Source organism: Podarcis raffonei, chromosome 4 (assembly GCF_027172205.1).
Source record: "Podarcis raffonei isolate rPodRaf1 chromosome 4, rPodRaf1.pri, whole genome shotgun sequence".
Taxonomy (NCBI): Eukaryota; Metazoa; Chordata; class Lepidosauria; order Squamata; family Lacertidae; genus Podarcis; species Podarcis raffonei.
Window position 1 is genome coordinate 76,324,857 of NC_070605.1, and position 18,735 is coordinate 76,343,591.

Consider the following 18,735-nt stretch of genomic DNA (forward strand, 5'->3'; position numbering starts at 1 on the left):
GCAGGGAAATTGCTGTGCCAGCCTGGAGTTAGTGTGCTAATTGGGCCCGATCTTGTTGCATGAGAGCAGTGGGGCTGGCCTGGCATCCAGTGGATTCTGGGCTGGCTCAGCCCCTCCTGACCCCAGAATGCCCTGTTTCAAAGCTTACTGTGGGCTGCCACCAACAGGGACCCTCGCCAGCAGCATTTATATGTAGGTAGTATGGGGGGTGGGAATATTAGGTCAGAATACATAGTCTTTCTGAAGGCTGCCAGATATGGATACCATATTCATTCTCGCTACCTGTTGTGAGACACATGGTTCTTTTCTGTAAACTCAATTCCTCAAGTAGATTAAGTATTTGGATATAAACATTTCCCATGTATTTTTCTCTACCTGGGATAATAACTTCAGAGCAAACCAGTCTGTAATTCTGACAGTAATTCTGAGGATAATAGGGAAGCATCCCAAAGGAGAAGAACACACCACAGGAATTCCCGATGTGATTTTTAAGGAACCTTAATTACTGTCTGTTGTTATCTTGACAGATGATCTCTTCCTAGTAATAAAAATACTTCTGAGTTGTAGGGAAAACCACTTCTTCCATTGAACCTGACGTTTTTCTACAGAAATAGTAGTTTTGGCAATGCCTCTGCACTATTTCATACTTTATTCGGGGCTCTCTGCTTTGGGACATAGACTTGAGATATTTCAAAGTAAAAAAAGGGTGGTTAACATATGCATTGAAGTATCAGAGGTGAGCAGTGGCTCAATTTGTGTGCGTAAGTGTGCTTGGAAGGCTGTGTGCAGTGCGCTCAGACACATGGCGAGGCATGTGACTAGAATCTAGCCCCTCCATAAGAGGATCACAATGGTACTCACCATGAAGTCATTACAGTAAATGCCACACTTTTTAACAACAACAACAAAAGAAGTGCCGGTACTGCGTACCCTTGAGTGCCCCCTTACGAGACACTGGCTAAGGGCACTGTTAAAGCTGTATGTTGAAGTATTTCCTTTTGGTTTTGAATATATTATTTATTTGATTGTAAAAAGTAAAGGTAAAGGGACCCCTGACCATTAGGTCCAAGTCGTGGCTGACTCTGGGGTTGCAGCGCTCATCTCGCTTTATTGGCCGAGGGAGCTGGCATACAGCTTCCGGGTCATGTCGCCAGCATGACTAAGCTGCTTCTGGCGAACCAGAGCAGTGCACGGAAATGCCGTTTACCTTCCCACCGGAGCTGTACCTATTTATCTGCTTGCACTTTTGACGTGCTTTCGAACTGTTAGGTTGGCAGGAGCAGGGACCGAGCAACGGGAGCTCACCCCGTCGCGGGGATTCGAACCGCCGAACTTCTGATCAGCAAGTCCTAGGCTCTGTGGTTTAACCCACAGCACCACCCGCGTCCCTATTAATTTGATTGTACCTGGATATAAATCCACAGAATTATTTCATGTTGGCTGTACATGACCAGTCATTGCACTTTGGACAATTTCAGACATATGCAAACTCGGCCCTCCATATGTTTTGGGACTACAACTCTCGTTATCCTTAGCTAACAGGACCAGTGGTCAGGGATGATGGCAGTTGTAGTCCCAAAACATATAGAGGGCCGAGTTTGCCTATGCATGGATTATACTGTGGGTTGATAGGGTATTTCTGGCATCTGCGTGGTGTCTAGAGTACAGTTGTACCTTGGATCCTGAACGCCTTGCAAGTTGAATGTTTTGGCTCCTGAACACCGCAGACCTGGAAGTGAGTGTTCTGGTTTGCGAATGTTCTTTGGAACCCGAACGTCTGAAGCGGGTTCCGTGGGTTCCCATTGGCTGCAGGAGCTTCCTGTAGCCAATTGGAAGCCACACCTTGGATTCCGTTTGACTTCCGAGGTATGACTGTAGTGATAATGGGTTATGTTACTGTTCTTTTCCTGTTGTTGCACAGCCATTGCATCAAAGATTTCAGAGACACCTTTTGCAGTCAACAAAGTTACCATCCTGTGCCATAAAGGATGGAATGAAATAATAATAATAATAATAATAATAATAATAATAATAATAATAATAATAATTTATTATGTATATCCTGCCTGTCTGGCTGGGTTTCCCCAGCCACTCTGAGCGGCTTACAGCATATATAAAATTAATAGCAGATTCCATAAATACCAGGCCAAATATATTAGTGTCAACAATCCCCCATCCCTTCTAGTAATTTAATCTGTTTTTGGATTTTGTAAGATGGTTTATAATAATAAAAGAACCTTCCAAACATCCAAAATCTTATTAATCTACAAAACAATAGTTGGGGCTCAATTTTTGTTCATCGGGAGTTTGGCCCAATTATGAAGTTGAAAATTAATTAGATATTGCACAAGTGAACACAGAGCAAAACCCAGAGATTTGTATAGCTATATAAAGCCAATTTTGTGGTAGACACAATAACCTTTTCCTGCACAGTGATGACACCAACCCATCTCTGAGAAAACAAATGCTTCCTTATGCTGCTGTATGCAACCCAGTCGGATGGGTATGGTACAAATAAATAATAATAATAATTAGTAGTAAGTGAGATAAGTTTGAGAGAAGAGGGAAACATTGCAGGTCTGATGGAACGGCTCTTACAAATTCATTTTCTGCTGCTGTTTACAGATGAATAAGGAATAAATATACTATACTTATGAGTCTCATCATCCCATTTGATCCTGGCAGATAATGTGGTTCCACTAAAGCAGGTCACTGCACATTCTCACTCGCAGTTACTTTGGGACAATGCAAACTTACTGTTGCATGAAAAAGTGCATTGCTGAATATGGGCATCTAGAAGATGATATATGTCATTGTGGCAACTTTTATTATGCCTACTTTAGTACACAGCTTTATTTGTTTGTTTTAAAGGCACTTACATGGAACTGTAAGGCGTTGCCTTGATGGCCTTAGTTCACACATTTCAGCAGTTTGTGAGAGAATATCTAGGGCACGACTTTCGTGTTATTTTTCTAGGTGTAGACAAGGTTGAACCTATCACCCTGAATGAGCCAGTACTGCTGTTATTCATGTGCCCCCCTTCTTATCTGCCTTTTGCAGAAGAGTTTTGCGAAGAATTAGGGTGATATCCAGTTCAGTCGCACTCAGAGCAGACCAACTGAAATTAATGGACTTCAGCCAGTTATGCCCGTTGCTTTCAATGGGTCTACTCCTGAGTATGCTTTTTGTCTTGTGTCTTTTACACTTTAAGCCTGTGGACATGAACTGTCTTGCTTTTAATCTGTGTACAGCATTTAGTAAATGTTAGTGCTGGATAAAATCCTAATGTCTAATAATTTAGATTAGAATTAGGGATAGAGGAATCTGCAAATTTCGGTTTCTCTCTCGAACTTCTCATTTGTCTAATCTTGAGTTCGGTTCCTACATCAGTTTGCACTTGAAAAAAGGCCTCATGAAAATTAGTCAGCAGTTTCATATTCTTCTTCCCGTAATGTACAAGTTTTTGTTTGAAATTCTGCTTAAGATACACATTTTGGCATGCATTTTCCCCCAACCTGAACTTTTGTATATTATTTTCATTAATACATGCATTGGTTTTCTTGTGCTATATGCATTCTGGTTGGAAAACCATATCGCAACATTTGTAGAAGTGTGACTTTTGAGACAGCTACATTTTGGTTTTTGTATTCTTACAAGCATTGAAACAATTTTCTTCCCATTCCTACTTGAAATCAGTACAGTGATTAAAAATATTTACAAGTTTAAGAAGGGTGTGATGTGAGACATAGTTGCCAAATATTTGTTTCATCATAAACTGAGGGTGGGTGTGTGTGTGTGTGCTTAAATGTGCAACCTCAGGATTACTCTTTTGTCTTCAACCTTTGTGGGACTACAGGATAACATGACTCACCTTCTTTGGCCTTCCACACAGCCACAAAACTTACACGCCTCAGTTTTTATTTCATTTCTCATTTGGTCACATAAACACCATCAGCACTATGTTGCAATTCCAAACAAGCCATTGGTATGCTTGGTTGCAGAGGGATGATATTTCTGTAGACAGAGCTCAGTAGACAAATTACTTAATGAATGATGGGAGAGCTGGAACAGCTACTAAACCACCTGTACACACTCTTGCTAGGAGAAGAGAAATCTTTCTCATTCCAGTAGCAAAAAACATGGAATGATATGCACATTCCATGACATTACTGGCAGTAGTCTACAAAGACAGGTCATTTCCTTTCTGCACTGTTTGTTTATAGACTCATAATGACTATCCCAGTTATCTATCAAATGAAATGCATGTCACAACATATCTTGCGTTACCTTGAGATAATCAGTATCTCCAGCTGTGTCAGGAGTTTGATGGCATGCTTACAATATGCAACTGTGAAGTGCTTTGCTACCAAAAGTTACAGGTATGCGTTTTCAGAAATTACATGCTTTTAATACTTACTTTAATGCTTGTGTGTTATTGTATTGCAGTTTGCATTTCATAGAATTCAAATTGTAATGCGATGAAATTCCCCAGGTGCATTTTGCTACTGGCACAGGTCCAATTGCGACCACGTTGAGATTTCTTGGCTCCAAGGTTGGCAACCACGGTTTAAAAACCTCTGCCATAGATAATGGTTAATACCATTTCCATTTCCACTGTGTGTGTTTCTCCTTCTTGCATACTGGGACAAGTGAATTGTTGTAAGAGCAAGCTGCAGTCAAGCAATGTAGTTGAATCGTAGCATTGTAGTGTTGGAAGGGACCCAAGGGTCATCTAGTCCAACCCCTTGGTGAATAGATATTCTGTTGTGGTGATCATAACTGACAGTTAAGGTGCCATTTGTCTTATAGATCTAACACTACTACAAACCACTTGAGTCAATGTGTGGACCAAGCATTTTGGAACCCTGTGGTAGATAATTATTATTAGGAACCTCCTGCCCATGGGCCTAAGTCAGCTCTCTACAGGACCCAGTTTGGCCCACAAGACATTTTTCTGCAAACCACGCCCACTTGCCCACCTGTCCTCACATGTGACTTAAGGAATTTATGAGGGTGGAACATGAATATAACAGGAAATGGGATCAATAGGCAGATGTTATACTCAACTGGCTTGTTTGAAATATACAGAGAAGAGACAATGAGATTGCTTATATCAGCCTGAAAGGAGAGAAGAGGGAGCGATACAGCAGAAAGTTTGAAGCAACTCATAGGCACCTTCATCAAGTGAGAGAGATGCAGGCTAGGGTTTTGCCTTCTGGAATATAGCTATTTTGTATGCAGTCAAGACTTCCATTGTCCTCACTCATAGTTTGTGTTATCAGTTAAGTTCATTACAACTGCATCATCAATAAACTCTTTCTTAGTTTTCCACAATTGCTTCCCACCCTCTGTGTTTTGTAGCCATTGGATGGGATAAACTAGTCAATATTGGGAGTTCTCCTGGTTCCTTCTAGAAGTGATGATCAGATTGGTAGATGTCTGGGTGGAGCTTGCTTTTTGTCTCAGATCAAGAAGGGTCAGAGGTCAGATGCCTAAAGAGAGGGCGAGTGTTGGTTTGGGGAGGAGGAGGGCCAGTCTAAATCTGGGGTAGTAGATCAGGGGTCAACTGAATCAGGGTTAGCCCTCCAGGTGTTGTTTGACCACAGATCTCATAATCCCTGACCATTGACTACGCTGGATAGGGCTGATGGAGTTGAACAAAATCTGGAAGACACTGTGTTGGCTACCCTTGATCCAAATAACCATGCCATACTTCTCCAGGTATTATTACTACTCTCACCTGTTTTCACCTGATGGGGATATGGCAGTTGTTTACTAGTGAAAGGTTCTTTTTGGTAGTGGCATCCAGTTATCAATTTCCCTTCGAAGAAAACGGCCTGCTGACTGCTCAGATGTTCTTTCGGTGCCAGGCAAGCACGTTTTTATTTCCCCAGGCATTTCAACTCTTCCTGAACCCTTACGAAACCTGCTTTTGCTCGTATGCTTCCCCAGTCTTTGATCTGGAGCTTAATTTTAAGCATGTATCACATTGTATTATATTATTCATTTTACTGTTTTCATCCTCTAAGCCTTCCTGAGAACAACTATAACAGTTATAGGGTGGCACATAAATAAATCTCTCTTCTCATTTCTTCTCCTTTTCATAATCCAAACTTCATATTAGCTTTTCTTTTTGCAGTATAGTCAGACCTTACGTTGCATCAGTTATCTCCAATAAACTATACAAATTACAGAACTAGCTCCCACAGTCTGTATTATATCTACAAATCATCACTACTGTACTGATGATTCAGAAAGTGTACAGAAATCTACAGGGCAGTTGTGGGAGTTATTCATGTCATGTCAACTGCTTTCAGCTTCAAGCAGTTATTTTAAGACGGGTGCCCTTTGTATGTACAAAGTGCCACATTATAATTTTATTAACCTAGCAACAGAAGTTAATATCAATCCACAACCCACTGGCAATGTATCTTGCATTGTTATACACCAGAGTTAATTGAAACAAAAGCACCTAACTGTGCCTTTTCATATTTTCATACAGTTTTTAAGAGAACTCTAAAAATCACTTCCCGTTTTTATTCTGCTGCTCGCTACCAAATTGCCAGCCACCATTTTGCAAGAGACTTTTCACTACAGATCTGCATGAAATGCATTACTGTTGGGTGTAAACTTTCAGCCAAACCCCTTTTGGGCGATATACAGTGTGTCATTTGTTCTAGAAACCAAGAACCCATCAGCACCCAATTATGAAAATCGAACAGGGATAAGATAGGGCAAAGACAGATGTAATATTAAGGAGAAAGAGGGAGAGCTCACAGCAGATTCTTCAGCGTAACCACCTTCTGCTCCATTTCACAATTAAAATGGGAGGCATACCTATCAGTGAACCTAGCGCTGTTATAGCTATCAGCCTTGCCCTTCTCCCATGCTTCAAGTGGGTTACTGCTTTTTTGTATTTTTTTTAAGCACCGCAAGTACTTTTATTTATTCATTTGTAGATTTCTTTTTTTAGGGAAATGGGAAACCTTTTTTTTAAAAATGCAAAACTATTCTGGGGATTTATGATGAGTTATTTTGGTGAAATCATGGCTGCTAGCCAATTAGCTCCATCCATAGCCAGCTCTTGCTGCAAACTTGCAGAACCATTTAAAATTTACTTTATTTGAGGAAAGGTTTATTTTTTAATTGAGCACAGTGAGTTCATTTCCAAATTGGCTCTACTGCTCTCAAAATGTTGTGACTGTTTGCGCATGAATAGGTGGCAAAAGGAAGGTTTTGTCAATGTACAGTGGTACCTCAGGTTACATACACTTCAGGTTACACACTCCGCTAACCCAGAAATAGTGCTTCAGGTTAAGAACTTTGCTTCAGGATAAGAACAGAAATCGGGTTCCGGCTGTGCGGCGGCAGCAGGAGGCCCCATTAGCTAAAGTGGTGCTGCAGGTTTAGAACAGTTTCAGGTTAAGAACAGGCCTCCGGAACAAATTAAGTACTTAACCCGAGGTACCACTGTATTGGAAATTGTTTGAATCTATTATACTTGGGCTCAGTGGTGTAAATTACCTGACTAATCCAGATGGTCTTGCCTAGGGCTGCAGAATAGTTTAGTTCAGGTATCTGAGTCCCTGTTTTTATTTAACTAAATAATGGTGGCTTCCAGCATGGGGATGTTCCTCTTTGGCTCTGCATCCAGTGTGTTTCCACTACTGGTTTGGGAAGCAGTGTACACACAACATTAGTCACAATCCATACCTATCCTGTTTCTATGCTGTAGTTTGATAGGAGATACTGTGTTTTGATGCAAACACCCCCCAAAAAACCCAGTTTCAGGCTGAATAGAGAAAAAGAAAAATCTAGCTGTGTTTTAAGCAGGCAATGTGTAGACAGCCTTGGAAAATAGCCATGTATGCACCTAATGCTAAGCAGGATTGTTCTCTTGAATTTGGTCATGGTTATTCCGTCATGCCCAGAGAATGCTGTAATCCTAACACGTGGTTGATCCCATGCCCACGATTCAGTTTATTTGGGCTTGCTTCTTTCATAAGGTAGGGCAGAATGAAAGGATACGCACTGTTTTGCCAACAAGGGGAGCGTCAGAAGACAACCGGGAACCTGCAGGACCCACATTCTGGACATGGAAAGTCCTCCCATTCCTCATTTTACCAAACTTTGCCCGTAAAATTTTCTCAGCAATTATGTAGGCTTAACACATGCTTGTTTTTATTTCTTTATTTGTTTTAAATCAGAACACCAGGTGCCACTTGAATTACAAGCTCATGAATGTATGGAGCGCATGCAACCTTTATAAAACCTTCTATGACGTATCTTTGTATGGTCCTTCAGTTAACTGCAGTCAGCTGAGAAAGAGAGAGATGACTGTGAGCAGACCATTACAATCGCATCATCAATTTATCACATGGAACTGTGTTGCCGAAGTGACCTACTTTTTCCTGTTTTGCGTTCAGAAGGCTAATCCTGTTTACCATTGCTGGGAGGAGGGAACGGGCACACACCAAAGAGTTCTTTTGAGTTGTGCAGATGGCAGTCTTCACTGATGAATGTTCGTTTAAATTTGTTCTCTCTTTTTTCCCTATACCGTATGTAAAGTTTAGCACAGAGGGTTATCTCGGACGGCTGAAGCAACCCTTTTGTACAGGGCTTGTTTGCAACAGAAGTTCATAGATTTAGCACTATAACTTTATTTCAGAGAGAGTTCCCCAAAGTATTGGGCAGGAAGGTGTAAGTAAGCAGATAAGCAGACTACTTCTTCTAACTCAGGGCTTAATTTTGCATCACTGATAAGGGATAGGCAGCAGCTTGATTTGCTACTGAAAAATATTCAGGGAGAGTACAGTGGTCTCCCTGTACTATTATTAAATAATAGCTCAAAACAATAGCAGTTATGGTGGATGTATTTATCGTGATTTAAATATTCTATTAGGAACAGCCCAGAGTGGCTGGGGAAACCCAGCCAGATGGGTGGGGTATTAATAATAATAATAATAATAATAATAATAATAATAATAATAATAAATTACAGGCTGGTATGAAACACTATTTCTGGCTTGTCTTAGGGCTTATCCATACCTCCACTGCTTCCCCCACTCTGCTTTTTAGTGCTCAATTGGAGCAAACTACAATTCTGGTTTTCCCCCAGATTGCCATTTATTCTGATTTAACACTTAAAGAGCAGCTTTTCCCGGGGAAATGAGTGGACCAAAGGGGAAACTTCTTAGAGCAGTGCCTAGATGGTGCAGGTAAATCAGAAAACTGCTCAATCACGTTTGTAGTTTCTGGACACAGGGCAAGCAGAAGTGTCGACAAGTCATTAGCTGTAAATGGGAGAGATTTGAACAGTTTTTCTTTAATTAGATAAGCTTGTTTCAAGCACACCGGAGTCTTTCACTTCCAGTTTTGGGAAGCCAAGGCTCCCCAGCATCTCACCTTAACCAGGAGCCTTGTTCTTCCCTGGTGCCCAGGTGGCCTCACTGCTGCTGTGTTGCAAGCAGCTTTTGTGTTGGGACCCTTGAGAAGAAGCCAGCTGTTGGGAATGCTTCAAGATGCCTGTGTGGAGTCCCTCCACACCCTGTTCGCTTGCAGAGGATTGCAGTCCAAATGTTGGCCAAAACAAGCAGAGAGAATGATGAATCATAGAGCCACTGGCTTAAAATACATTTAGGTGTCGTGATGAATTAAGTGAAGCAACAATGATTCTGTTTGAAACCTAACCTTTCTAGAAATCTAGTGGAAACATGTGCTAAAGCTACCCTGAATTCTTTCAACAGGAAAAGCTGCTTAGACAATCTAATGGATGAGGATGAAAAAGACAGGGCAAAGAGGTGAGTACCCTCTCCCCTCTTCATCTCCTTTTCCTTCAATACTGGGAATTGTCAGCTTCATGAGAGCCTAATTTTAATGCATAACAAAGCTATTTTACTCTCTCTGTCTCTCTTTCTCGTTTGACCAAGCTAAGGAGAAAATAAAACCTGGCGCAACATGAAAAACAGCTGAATCTCAAAACACGCGATTCTTCTTGCCGTTCTTTAAAAGCAAAGGGCCATGGGAAGCCCTTCTCATGTCAAATGCTGCACTTGGTTCCCTTAAGAGAGACTAGAATCTGAAGTGAAACAGAGACACCCGCGGGCAATGTTCGTGCTTCACATGAAACACATCTTTCTAGTACTTTAAAAGCACCTACAAGAACCAACAAAGGAAAATGTTAAAAGGCAGGTTATCTGCGTCTTAATTACCTGAAAAAACAGTACAGGGTAAATGGGATGCAGGTGCTTATTTTAAAACAGATTCAACTATCTTCCCTGAAGTAGACTACGTCAGGCACTGCAGAACTGAGAAAGCAATCCTGGCCGTGAGCAGCAGACAGGAACAGAGCTGTGGACCCACCGCTGTATCTTAAATCCCCACTGCTTGTGCCTGGCAGGATGGAAGCTGGCTGGGTGGCCCTTATTTTCCACTTTTTTTGCTGCCCCGACTCCTCAGGATTCTCTCCAGCAGATCCTTTGCTGGCCCTGCTCTGTGCCTGCCACTGTGATGCCCCATTTCAGGGCCTTGTGGTGACTACTGTGGCAGGAACACCACCAGCAGTAGCCTTTGTTCTGTGGCACTCTTGGCAGGTGCAGGGGGGGGGACACTCCTGGTGGCAGAGCCTGGTGAAGGAAGGGGCACCTCCGCCTCTTCCTAACCCCCTTCAACAGTACAGATATAAGGGGTTAGGAGTGTTCTGCAGTACCAATCCAAATAACTTCCAGTGGCCATGACTAATCTGAATCAAAAATAAACACACGTAAAGGGACGTCACGCCACAGATAATAGTCTCTATTTAGATCTCTGTGTCTCCCTTACAATTCAATGCTATTTTGTCCAGGGTCCTCTTTCTGTTCTTTTTGGCCACCAGAGCAAAAAGGGTGGCTTTGTGAGTTGCTGAAGCGTTTACATTTCTAAGAAGCCAGATGTCAGGGACTGGGCAGAGGAGGAGTGGTGTAGACCGTCTCCCCATCTTGACTCTTCCAGGGAGGAGGAAGAGGGAGACAGTTTAGATTTGCAACGGGGGTTTGAGGGAGGTCCCAGCTCAGAGGCAGATGACGCGAAAAGCTGGGAAATAATGGGAGAGGGGGAGAAGGAGGAGGAGGAAGCACCAGGGCGGCGACAGCTGACAGACAGTGCCTTTAGAAAGCATTCCAGTCCCCCACTGTCTCAGAACCCGGTGAGCCTTGAAAGTAGGAGAGCAAAGAGCTCAAAGACAGAGGGCACTTAGCGAGACCTGTAGGAGAGATGATGGTTCTATAGCCTCTCTCTATAACTACTGAATAAAAAGCGGACAGTAAGAAACATTTCCACTAACATAAAAATGGGGATTTCGGGGAAGGGAATTGGGGCCGACCTTAGAAAAAAGATTTTTAAGAATAAGTATTGACGTATAAAGATTGAGGTTTTTAAGTTAAAATTGGTTAATTAAATTGATGGGGCGAATCTAGAAAAAGATTTTTAAGAATAAGTATTGATGTATAAAGATTGAGGTTTATAAGTTAAAATTGGTTAATTAAAATGAATTAGAGAAAATAAGGTAAAGTTTGGGGACAAGAACTTGCTGAGCTAAAAATTGGAACTGGAATACAAGAAGGGGAGGTGTGGGGAAGTCAAGGAAATTGGTTATTGACAGTAAGAAATGTAAACTTTATGAGTTTTTAATTGTTTTTTTTAATTTTATGTTTTTTCTTTATTTTTTGAAAATTCCAATAAATATCTTTAAAAAAAGAAGAAGAAACATTTCCATGTCTTTGTACGTTCCTGGGCAACTGGCCAGGAGTTGCTGGCAGCAGTCTGACACCATAGGGCCTTATCTGCTGCAGTGAGACATCTTTCCTGTATGGGTGGTACGGTGAGAAATCACCTCCTGGGTCCAGTGTATATAGTAAATAGTGCAAGATGTCTTAGGATTGTTCTGTAAAAAAAGGAGCGGTAAAAAAATCAAACATCATCATACAGCATCGTCATACTTAACATTTATATAGCACTTTTTTGGGGGGGGTCAATACACTGCACATGCATTATATAAGTGCAGTCCTTTCAACCCTCCTGTTATGTAAGTCCGTATTATTGCCTCCTATATTGCAGATGTGACTGAATCCCACCTGCAAAATAGTGAAATATTGGATGTGCCCTTAGTCTTTCCTCCACTCTTTCCAATAGGTAGAGACAAAACTTTGTAGGAGGGCATCTAATATTTTATTGAGGATTGAGTTCTAAGCCCTAGGTGGGAGACAGGAGAAGGCTGGGGCTGCTCTACCATAAAGGTTTTCAGAAAGTTGCTTACAGCAACAATATAGAACAGCCAAGACAAACATAATAAACAAGTAGTGTTTAAGAGGTGATTCATCTCTTATGGGGAGAAAACTTAGGTGAGCTCTTCTGTATTGAAGGAAGATGCATTAGAATGCTATACTAGGTAAAATAACGATGTTCTGGTCAGGGACAGACCAGAGGGGGAAAACTAAAAGCTAGGGACACAGAAAATGCTCTCTGTATCAGGGGGACATTACATATTTTATATTGTGCCTGAAACTGACACAAGTATCCGGTATTACATGCTGGTACAACAACAATACTGATAAATCCACACAAAGGAGATTGCTATCATCTCATTTGGGGTGCCCGAGGAAGTGTAAAAGATTGTTGAAATGAAAGGCTGTAATAACTGTCAGATCTGACTGGCATCTGGAGTTTCACAGCAGCTGTTTGCTAGTAGTTTTCTCTCTCTTCCTGGATACTTTCTCATTTTTGTGAAAACAGGAGATTAATTGGCTTATACAGAGCCTTGGATTGCATCTGGTTTAGTTTTCACCATGATGCTTTTCTTTAATGAAAGAATTTCTAGTCTGGCCACTGTTTGATTTAGCATCATCTCTTTTTTAGTTTCTTTGTTCCCTGCAGCTTTCCTCTACTAATATAGGTCATGCTATTCTGCTGCTTAGATCAACTGTCTTTTTTTCTAATCTATGTGTTTTCAAGACACAGAAGCCCACTATTCCATATGAAAACAGGAGTGTGCTAGATAATGTGCCGAATATGGGGTGAATAAGTGCATTCCCTTAGAGTCGACAAGCAAGATTGTGCATAAATGATACAACTAGATACAGGAACTTGAATTCAGCTTTCTTTATTCATGCTTATTATTAACGCATGGACCTGAGCCTTTTCTTTTCTCTTGTAGTAATCAAATAAACAAGAAACACCCATTTGCCATTCTTTCTTACTGGAAATACTTCTTGTGCAGGACAGCACACCCTATCTTGTTGAATCCTGACAAGATAGAAGTACTATTTTGGGGGGACAGTTGGCGGGCGGGTGAAGTACAGACCTCACCTAACACTCCCAAGTTTAAAAAGTGTTATGAGGTTTGGTTGTGTTAGCCCATGGGTAGGCAAACTATAGGAAGCCAGTATAATTTATGCTGGGGTAAATTATACCAGTGTAATTTAATAATAATAATAATAATAATAATAATAATAATAATAATAATTTATTATTTATTATTCTTTCCGAGCTCTGTTCAGGAGTGGGGCTACCAACAGTGGAGCTCGCCTGAGGAACGTAGGCTCAGCCAGAGTTCCATTTATTCCAAACCTCCCTCATCCTTGTGGTTCTTGGGTTTGGGCTGCTCCCCAAGTTTATCTTATCCTTGTAGTACATTTCCTTCTGTGATCCCTGAAAAAAGACAGCATAGCTTTAGAAAATCTTATTTGTTGTAAAAATGAATATAAAATTACATGAAGAAGAACTCTTGTTTTATGTCAGCTTTCTTTGCTTTTCTTAATGATGAACCATAATGAGAAATAATTTTGAATAACCACACGGTGTGTGTATGTCTATTAACAGTTTTCTCCTGTTTGTAGGGCTTCACGTAACAAGTCAGAGAAGAAGAGGCGTGACCAGTTCAATATCCTTATCAAGGAGCTCAGCTCAATGCTTCCAGGAAACACCCGCAAAATGGACAAAACTACAGTACTTGAAAAAGTCATTGGCTTTCTTCAGAAACACAATGGTAGGTAACAGAGCCATGCCCACTTATTCATCCAATTACTGTCCTGGGTAATGGTGAGGCTTCTTCAAACAGTCAAAATTTCATGGTCGAAGTTTTCCAAGATAGATGACTGTCTGTTTCTGAAATTATATAGTTCCTCCAACAGGTCTTTCCACAGACTTACAACCATCTAGAACTATTAACAGAAGCCATGTTCTTTTTTCTTTTTTTTTGCCTAAGAAAGTTCCAGTTTTCCCCCACCCACCGTTGGATAACGTATTGGTAGATATATAACAGAAATGTTTTCATTTGTTTAGAATTCTCGACACAAACAGAGATTTGTAACACTCAGCAGGAATGGAAGCCTTCCTTTCTCAGCAACGAAGAATTCACCCAGCTGATGTTAGAGGTGAAAAACTCAATTTTTGCAAAGTTGTGAATGCGTGTGTTCTTCCAATGTAAACTGTGGCTACAGCCCTGCAAGCCAGATAATTTTCACTTGCATTTCTATAGGTCGATAGAGCTCAGCAAGAGAGGAGAGGGAATCAAAACCACAGCTTATTGCTTGTGATTACTTATGCCCATGCTCATTGCTTGATTGCCTTCCTGGCAAGCAAACACAAGCTGGCTGTTGCAAAATTATTGTTTTTTAATTGTTAAAATTTTGTTTTAATGTTGTGTGCATACAACTCTGAACCAACCTGGGATCTTCTGGTGAAGGATGGATAATGATAATAATAGGTAACCCCACTAACTGGAAAGCAAGTGTACTGTAGGGAAAAATTCAAAAGGAGCTCACCTGGTGAAGTGTTGCAGTGTCGCTGCTGCTTAAGAAGAAGGAGAGGTTGAGGTACAAGGATGTAGAGAGGTCAGTGCGCCAAAGGAAGCAGTAGACACTACTCTGACCTCCCTGTCTTTCCTACCCAGTAAGCAGCAGTGACCTCACTACCTCATGTGATGTAATTTAATGTTGAAAATAAAAATTCAAAGCTTGGAATGCTATACCACATGCTTACTGGCATTCAGTGTACTTTATATTTTCATACGAGGAAGAGGAGCTTTTTCAATGTAGCACGCACGCAACAATTTTGGGTTCCAAAATGCCTTACACATTAGACTAGTCTTATAATCGACATCCCGTTAATAAATTGAGGTGGTGGGTTCTGTTACAGATTCACATAGATCCCACATTTTCAACGGGTCCAGTCTAAGCATGGCTATCTGGACACAACCCAGTAGCGTTTTAATATAAAAATGTCTGAAGGCCTATTGTTAGATACAGAGTAGATGTTCAGAGAATGTCTTTTCCAAGCCTGAGATGCCTCAGGGAAAATCCTGCAATACTGTTTATTTGCTTGCTTGTTTAATTTCTATACTCCCTTTATCCGAGAATCACAGGGCAGTTTACAATATAACAACACAAAAATAACAAATAAAAGCAGTATCTCCCCACCCGGTATAAAAGGCCATAGATGGATCAATTAGCCAAAGGCCTGGTTGAAGAGGAATGTTTTTGCCTGGTGCCTAAAGATATGTAACAAAGATATGAGCCTCCCTGGGCATTCCACAAGCGGGGAGCTACCGCAGAAGAGGCCCGTTCTCGTGTTGCTGCCCTCCAGACCTCTTTCGGAGGAAGCACATGAAGAAGGGCCTCAGCTGACGATCATAGGGTCTAGGTCAGTTCATATGGGGAGAGGCGGTTCTTGAGATACTGCAGTCCTCAGCCAGTCTTTGTTGTGTGGTCTACATATGAAACACAAGTGAAATTATAAAACTGAATGTTCCATCCTGGGGTATGAGTGTATTGATAGCAGTGAACTGAATTGCCTTGAATTCTCTTACGATGATATTATTAGTTACTAACGTTTTCTGGAATTGCTCTTCTGTGTTTAAGCAAATTTTCTCCATCACTATGTTTGTTTGGCAAAAAAAGGCTTCACCTGCTGAAGTTCTGCTTGGCTCACAGCTTGGCTCACAGCTGTAACCGGCTTGCTTTTGTACAAACGAGGCAGTTTCAGCAGAGTTTTTGCAGAAAAGTGGGCCATCCTTCTGTTGCACAAACTGTTTGCAAACAAAGAAGTAAAAATAGTGTCTTGTTTGGATACATTGATCAGATTCTTCCATAAAATCCTAATGAGAACCCATCTGCAAAATGTATAATGTATTAAAGATAAATAAACCATTTACTCAAACAAATCTCCACTGTAATGAGCTCAAGACAGCTATCTCTGGAGGATTTGTTCTTCTCAAGATTTAAGTATTTCAAGAGTAGAAAAATGTGTTCTAGCCAAATGTGGACCATGAGCTTAATTAATGTAGCTGTCAAAGGCACTTCACCTTCAGTTCTGGGAGAAGTGAGCATTTACGGCTGCAAAGAAAAACTTGGAAAAAAGTGATACAAAAGAAGAAAGGTGTTGACTGTCCTGCTGGGTGGTTGAGGAAGGAGCCCTAAGTTGTTACATAGATTTTTTTTTTGTTATAGTCAATTAGGGAATGAGTAAATGATGTAATGAGACACTCTTTAGCTGTAATGAGGAGCTCTACAAATGCAGGCAGTAAGTGTCCAGAGGCTGCATCAAATTAATTTCTTGGGCCACTTTTGTGCACCCCACAGATTCTGACTGGAATTGTTTCTTTATATATTTTTTTAAAGTTAAGGGTTTAGTTGTGGTAGTGGCAGAAGCAGTTAAAAAATGCAAAAAAATATTGGGAACACAGAGGTAAGGAAAAAAAGAGGAGGGGAGAACGATAAAGCTACCAGTGATAAAATTTCAATTGGTTCTTAGTATGAATAGCACCCTTTCCCTTAACTTTTCTTCAACGTATTTCTTTTCTTTTCTTGAGAGTCAAGTGTGTAGCTGTGTGACCAGACAGACCAGCTCCATTTGCAACAGCTTCAAGTGCTGAAGGGCAATTAAACCCAGGCTCTTAGGAGACAAAACAAATCCTGTCTGATCTCCGAGAGCTTCCGTGGAGCTACAAAGTTGAAATAAGGAAATATTCTGTGTAAAAGGATTCAGCTGAAAGGTGTGAACCCCCAGTTTTCACCTAACAATACTCCCACCCATTCTATTTCTTTCTTCTTCTTTCTATCAGGCATTAGATGGATTTGTAATAGCTGTTACAACAGATGGAAGCATTGTGTATGTTTCTGACAACATCACACCTCTTCTTGGACATTTACCCGTGAGTAGCTCTTGTGGTTCCATATTTGAGGATCTCTGAATGAGGGTTCCTCGCACGCAACAAAGGGGTCTGGCTGTGAGTACAGCTAATGTAAAATCCTGGAACTGCATGCCTAACATAACATTTGAGAATTAAGAATGCAGACTTATTATACATACCTACTCAGAAAGGAGCTCTCCTGAGTTCCATGGGATTGTCAGGCCAAAATGCACTGCATGGTTTTTGTAGATTTGCATTTATTTATTTTTTTAATTGTGAAGTGATGGCAAAGAATAGGAATACCATATTTTGGTCATTTCTGTAATGGACACTTTTGTTACTTACAGTCTGACGTGATGGATCAGAACCTGTTGAATTTCCTCCCAGAGCAAGAACATTCAGACATTTATAAAATATTATCATCTCACATGCTACTGATGGATACTGTCTCATCAGAGTACTTAAAATGTGAGTATTACTTCTACTGCGTTCATGGGACAAAAATTAACAGGGCAGTAATAGTATCCAGGGATGCGGGTGGCGCTGTGGGTTAAACCACAGAGCCTAGGACTTGCTGATCAGAAGGTCGGTGGTTCGAATCCCTGCGACGGAGTGAGCTCCTGTTGCTCGGTTCCTGTTCCTGCCTACCTAGCAGTTCGAAAGCACGTCAAAGTGCAAGTAGATAGATAGATACCGCTACGACGGGAAGGTAAACAGCGTTTCCGTGCGCTGCTCTGGTTTGTCAGAAGCGGCTTAGTCATGCTGGCCACATGACCCGGAAGCTCCCTCAGCCAATAAAGTGAGATGAGCGCTGCAACCCCAGAGCCGGCCACGACTGGACCTAATAGTCAGGGGTCCCTTTACCTTTAATAGTATCCATCTAACAGGTTTGGTCAGTGCAAGGATTTATGCTAGTGCAACAGAACTTTCCCCGCCTCCTCCCTCCCCAGTGTGTGCCCCTCACCCTGCTCAGATCTGCTGTGGATTGTTGCAGGAATCACTAGAACAGATTTAGGGGGTGCACAAGGAGAGGAGAGGAGGGGAAGTTCTGCTGCACCAGGATAAATCCTTGCCCTGACATATTAGTTGGATCCCACCCATCGGCTCTAAGATTTATTTATCTCTTAAGGGTCTGTACAGTACACTTGAAAGAATGCTTTGCTGGCAATGACATTACATATGTTTTTGGGAAAGGATAGTTCATGTATTATATTTTTTATTTTGAAGCTAAGGGAACTAGTCTATAGAGAATTATTCTTCTATGCAATTTAAAATCTATAATAATCGCGCTTATTGTAGTAAAAAATGGGACTGTTCGCAGCTATGTTAATAATACATTGTTGAATCTTAAGGAAAATTGTTATTTTAGTTGGATATACATATAAGGAGACTTTAATCAGATCCTGTTGTAGTCATCTGTTCATAATTTTTTTTTTTATTATTACACATGAGAACTTGTGGAATTTTTTACATATTGGTTTTAAAATCACAGTGCTTTGAACTATTAAAAGGGCAGGCATGGGAGAAGGATCAGGGATTACTAGTTAACAAGATAGATTCATTTTAATCAA

At 41.0% G+C, this 18,735-nt stretch overlaps 1 protein-coding gene across 4 annotated transcripts in view; it reads left to right on the forward strand.

The window, feature by feature from the left end:
* Positions 1-18,735, forward strand: part of NPAS2 (neuronal PAS domain protein 2) — a 100,165-nt gene that overhangs the window by 50,933 nt on the left and 30,497 nt on the right. For all 4 annotated transcript variants that reach the window (XM_053384189.1, XM_053384190.1, XM_053384191.1 and 1 more), the window contains 5 exons: positions 9,747-9,800; positions 13,872-14,020; positions 14,317-14,408; positions 17,096-17,185; positions 17,512-17,632. In XM_053384189.1, the coding sequence (XP_053240164.1) occupies positions 9,769-9,800; positions 13,872-14,020; positions 14,317-14,408; positions 17,096-17,185; positions 17,512-17,632 (484 nt within the window). In that variant the 5' untranslated portion in view covers positions 9,747-9,768. The remainder of the gene's footprint in view (positions 1-9,746; positions 9,801-13,871; positions 14,021-14,316; positions 14,409-17,095; positions 17,186-17,511; positions 17,633-18,735) is intronic.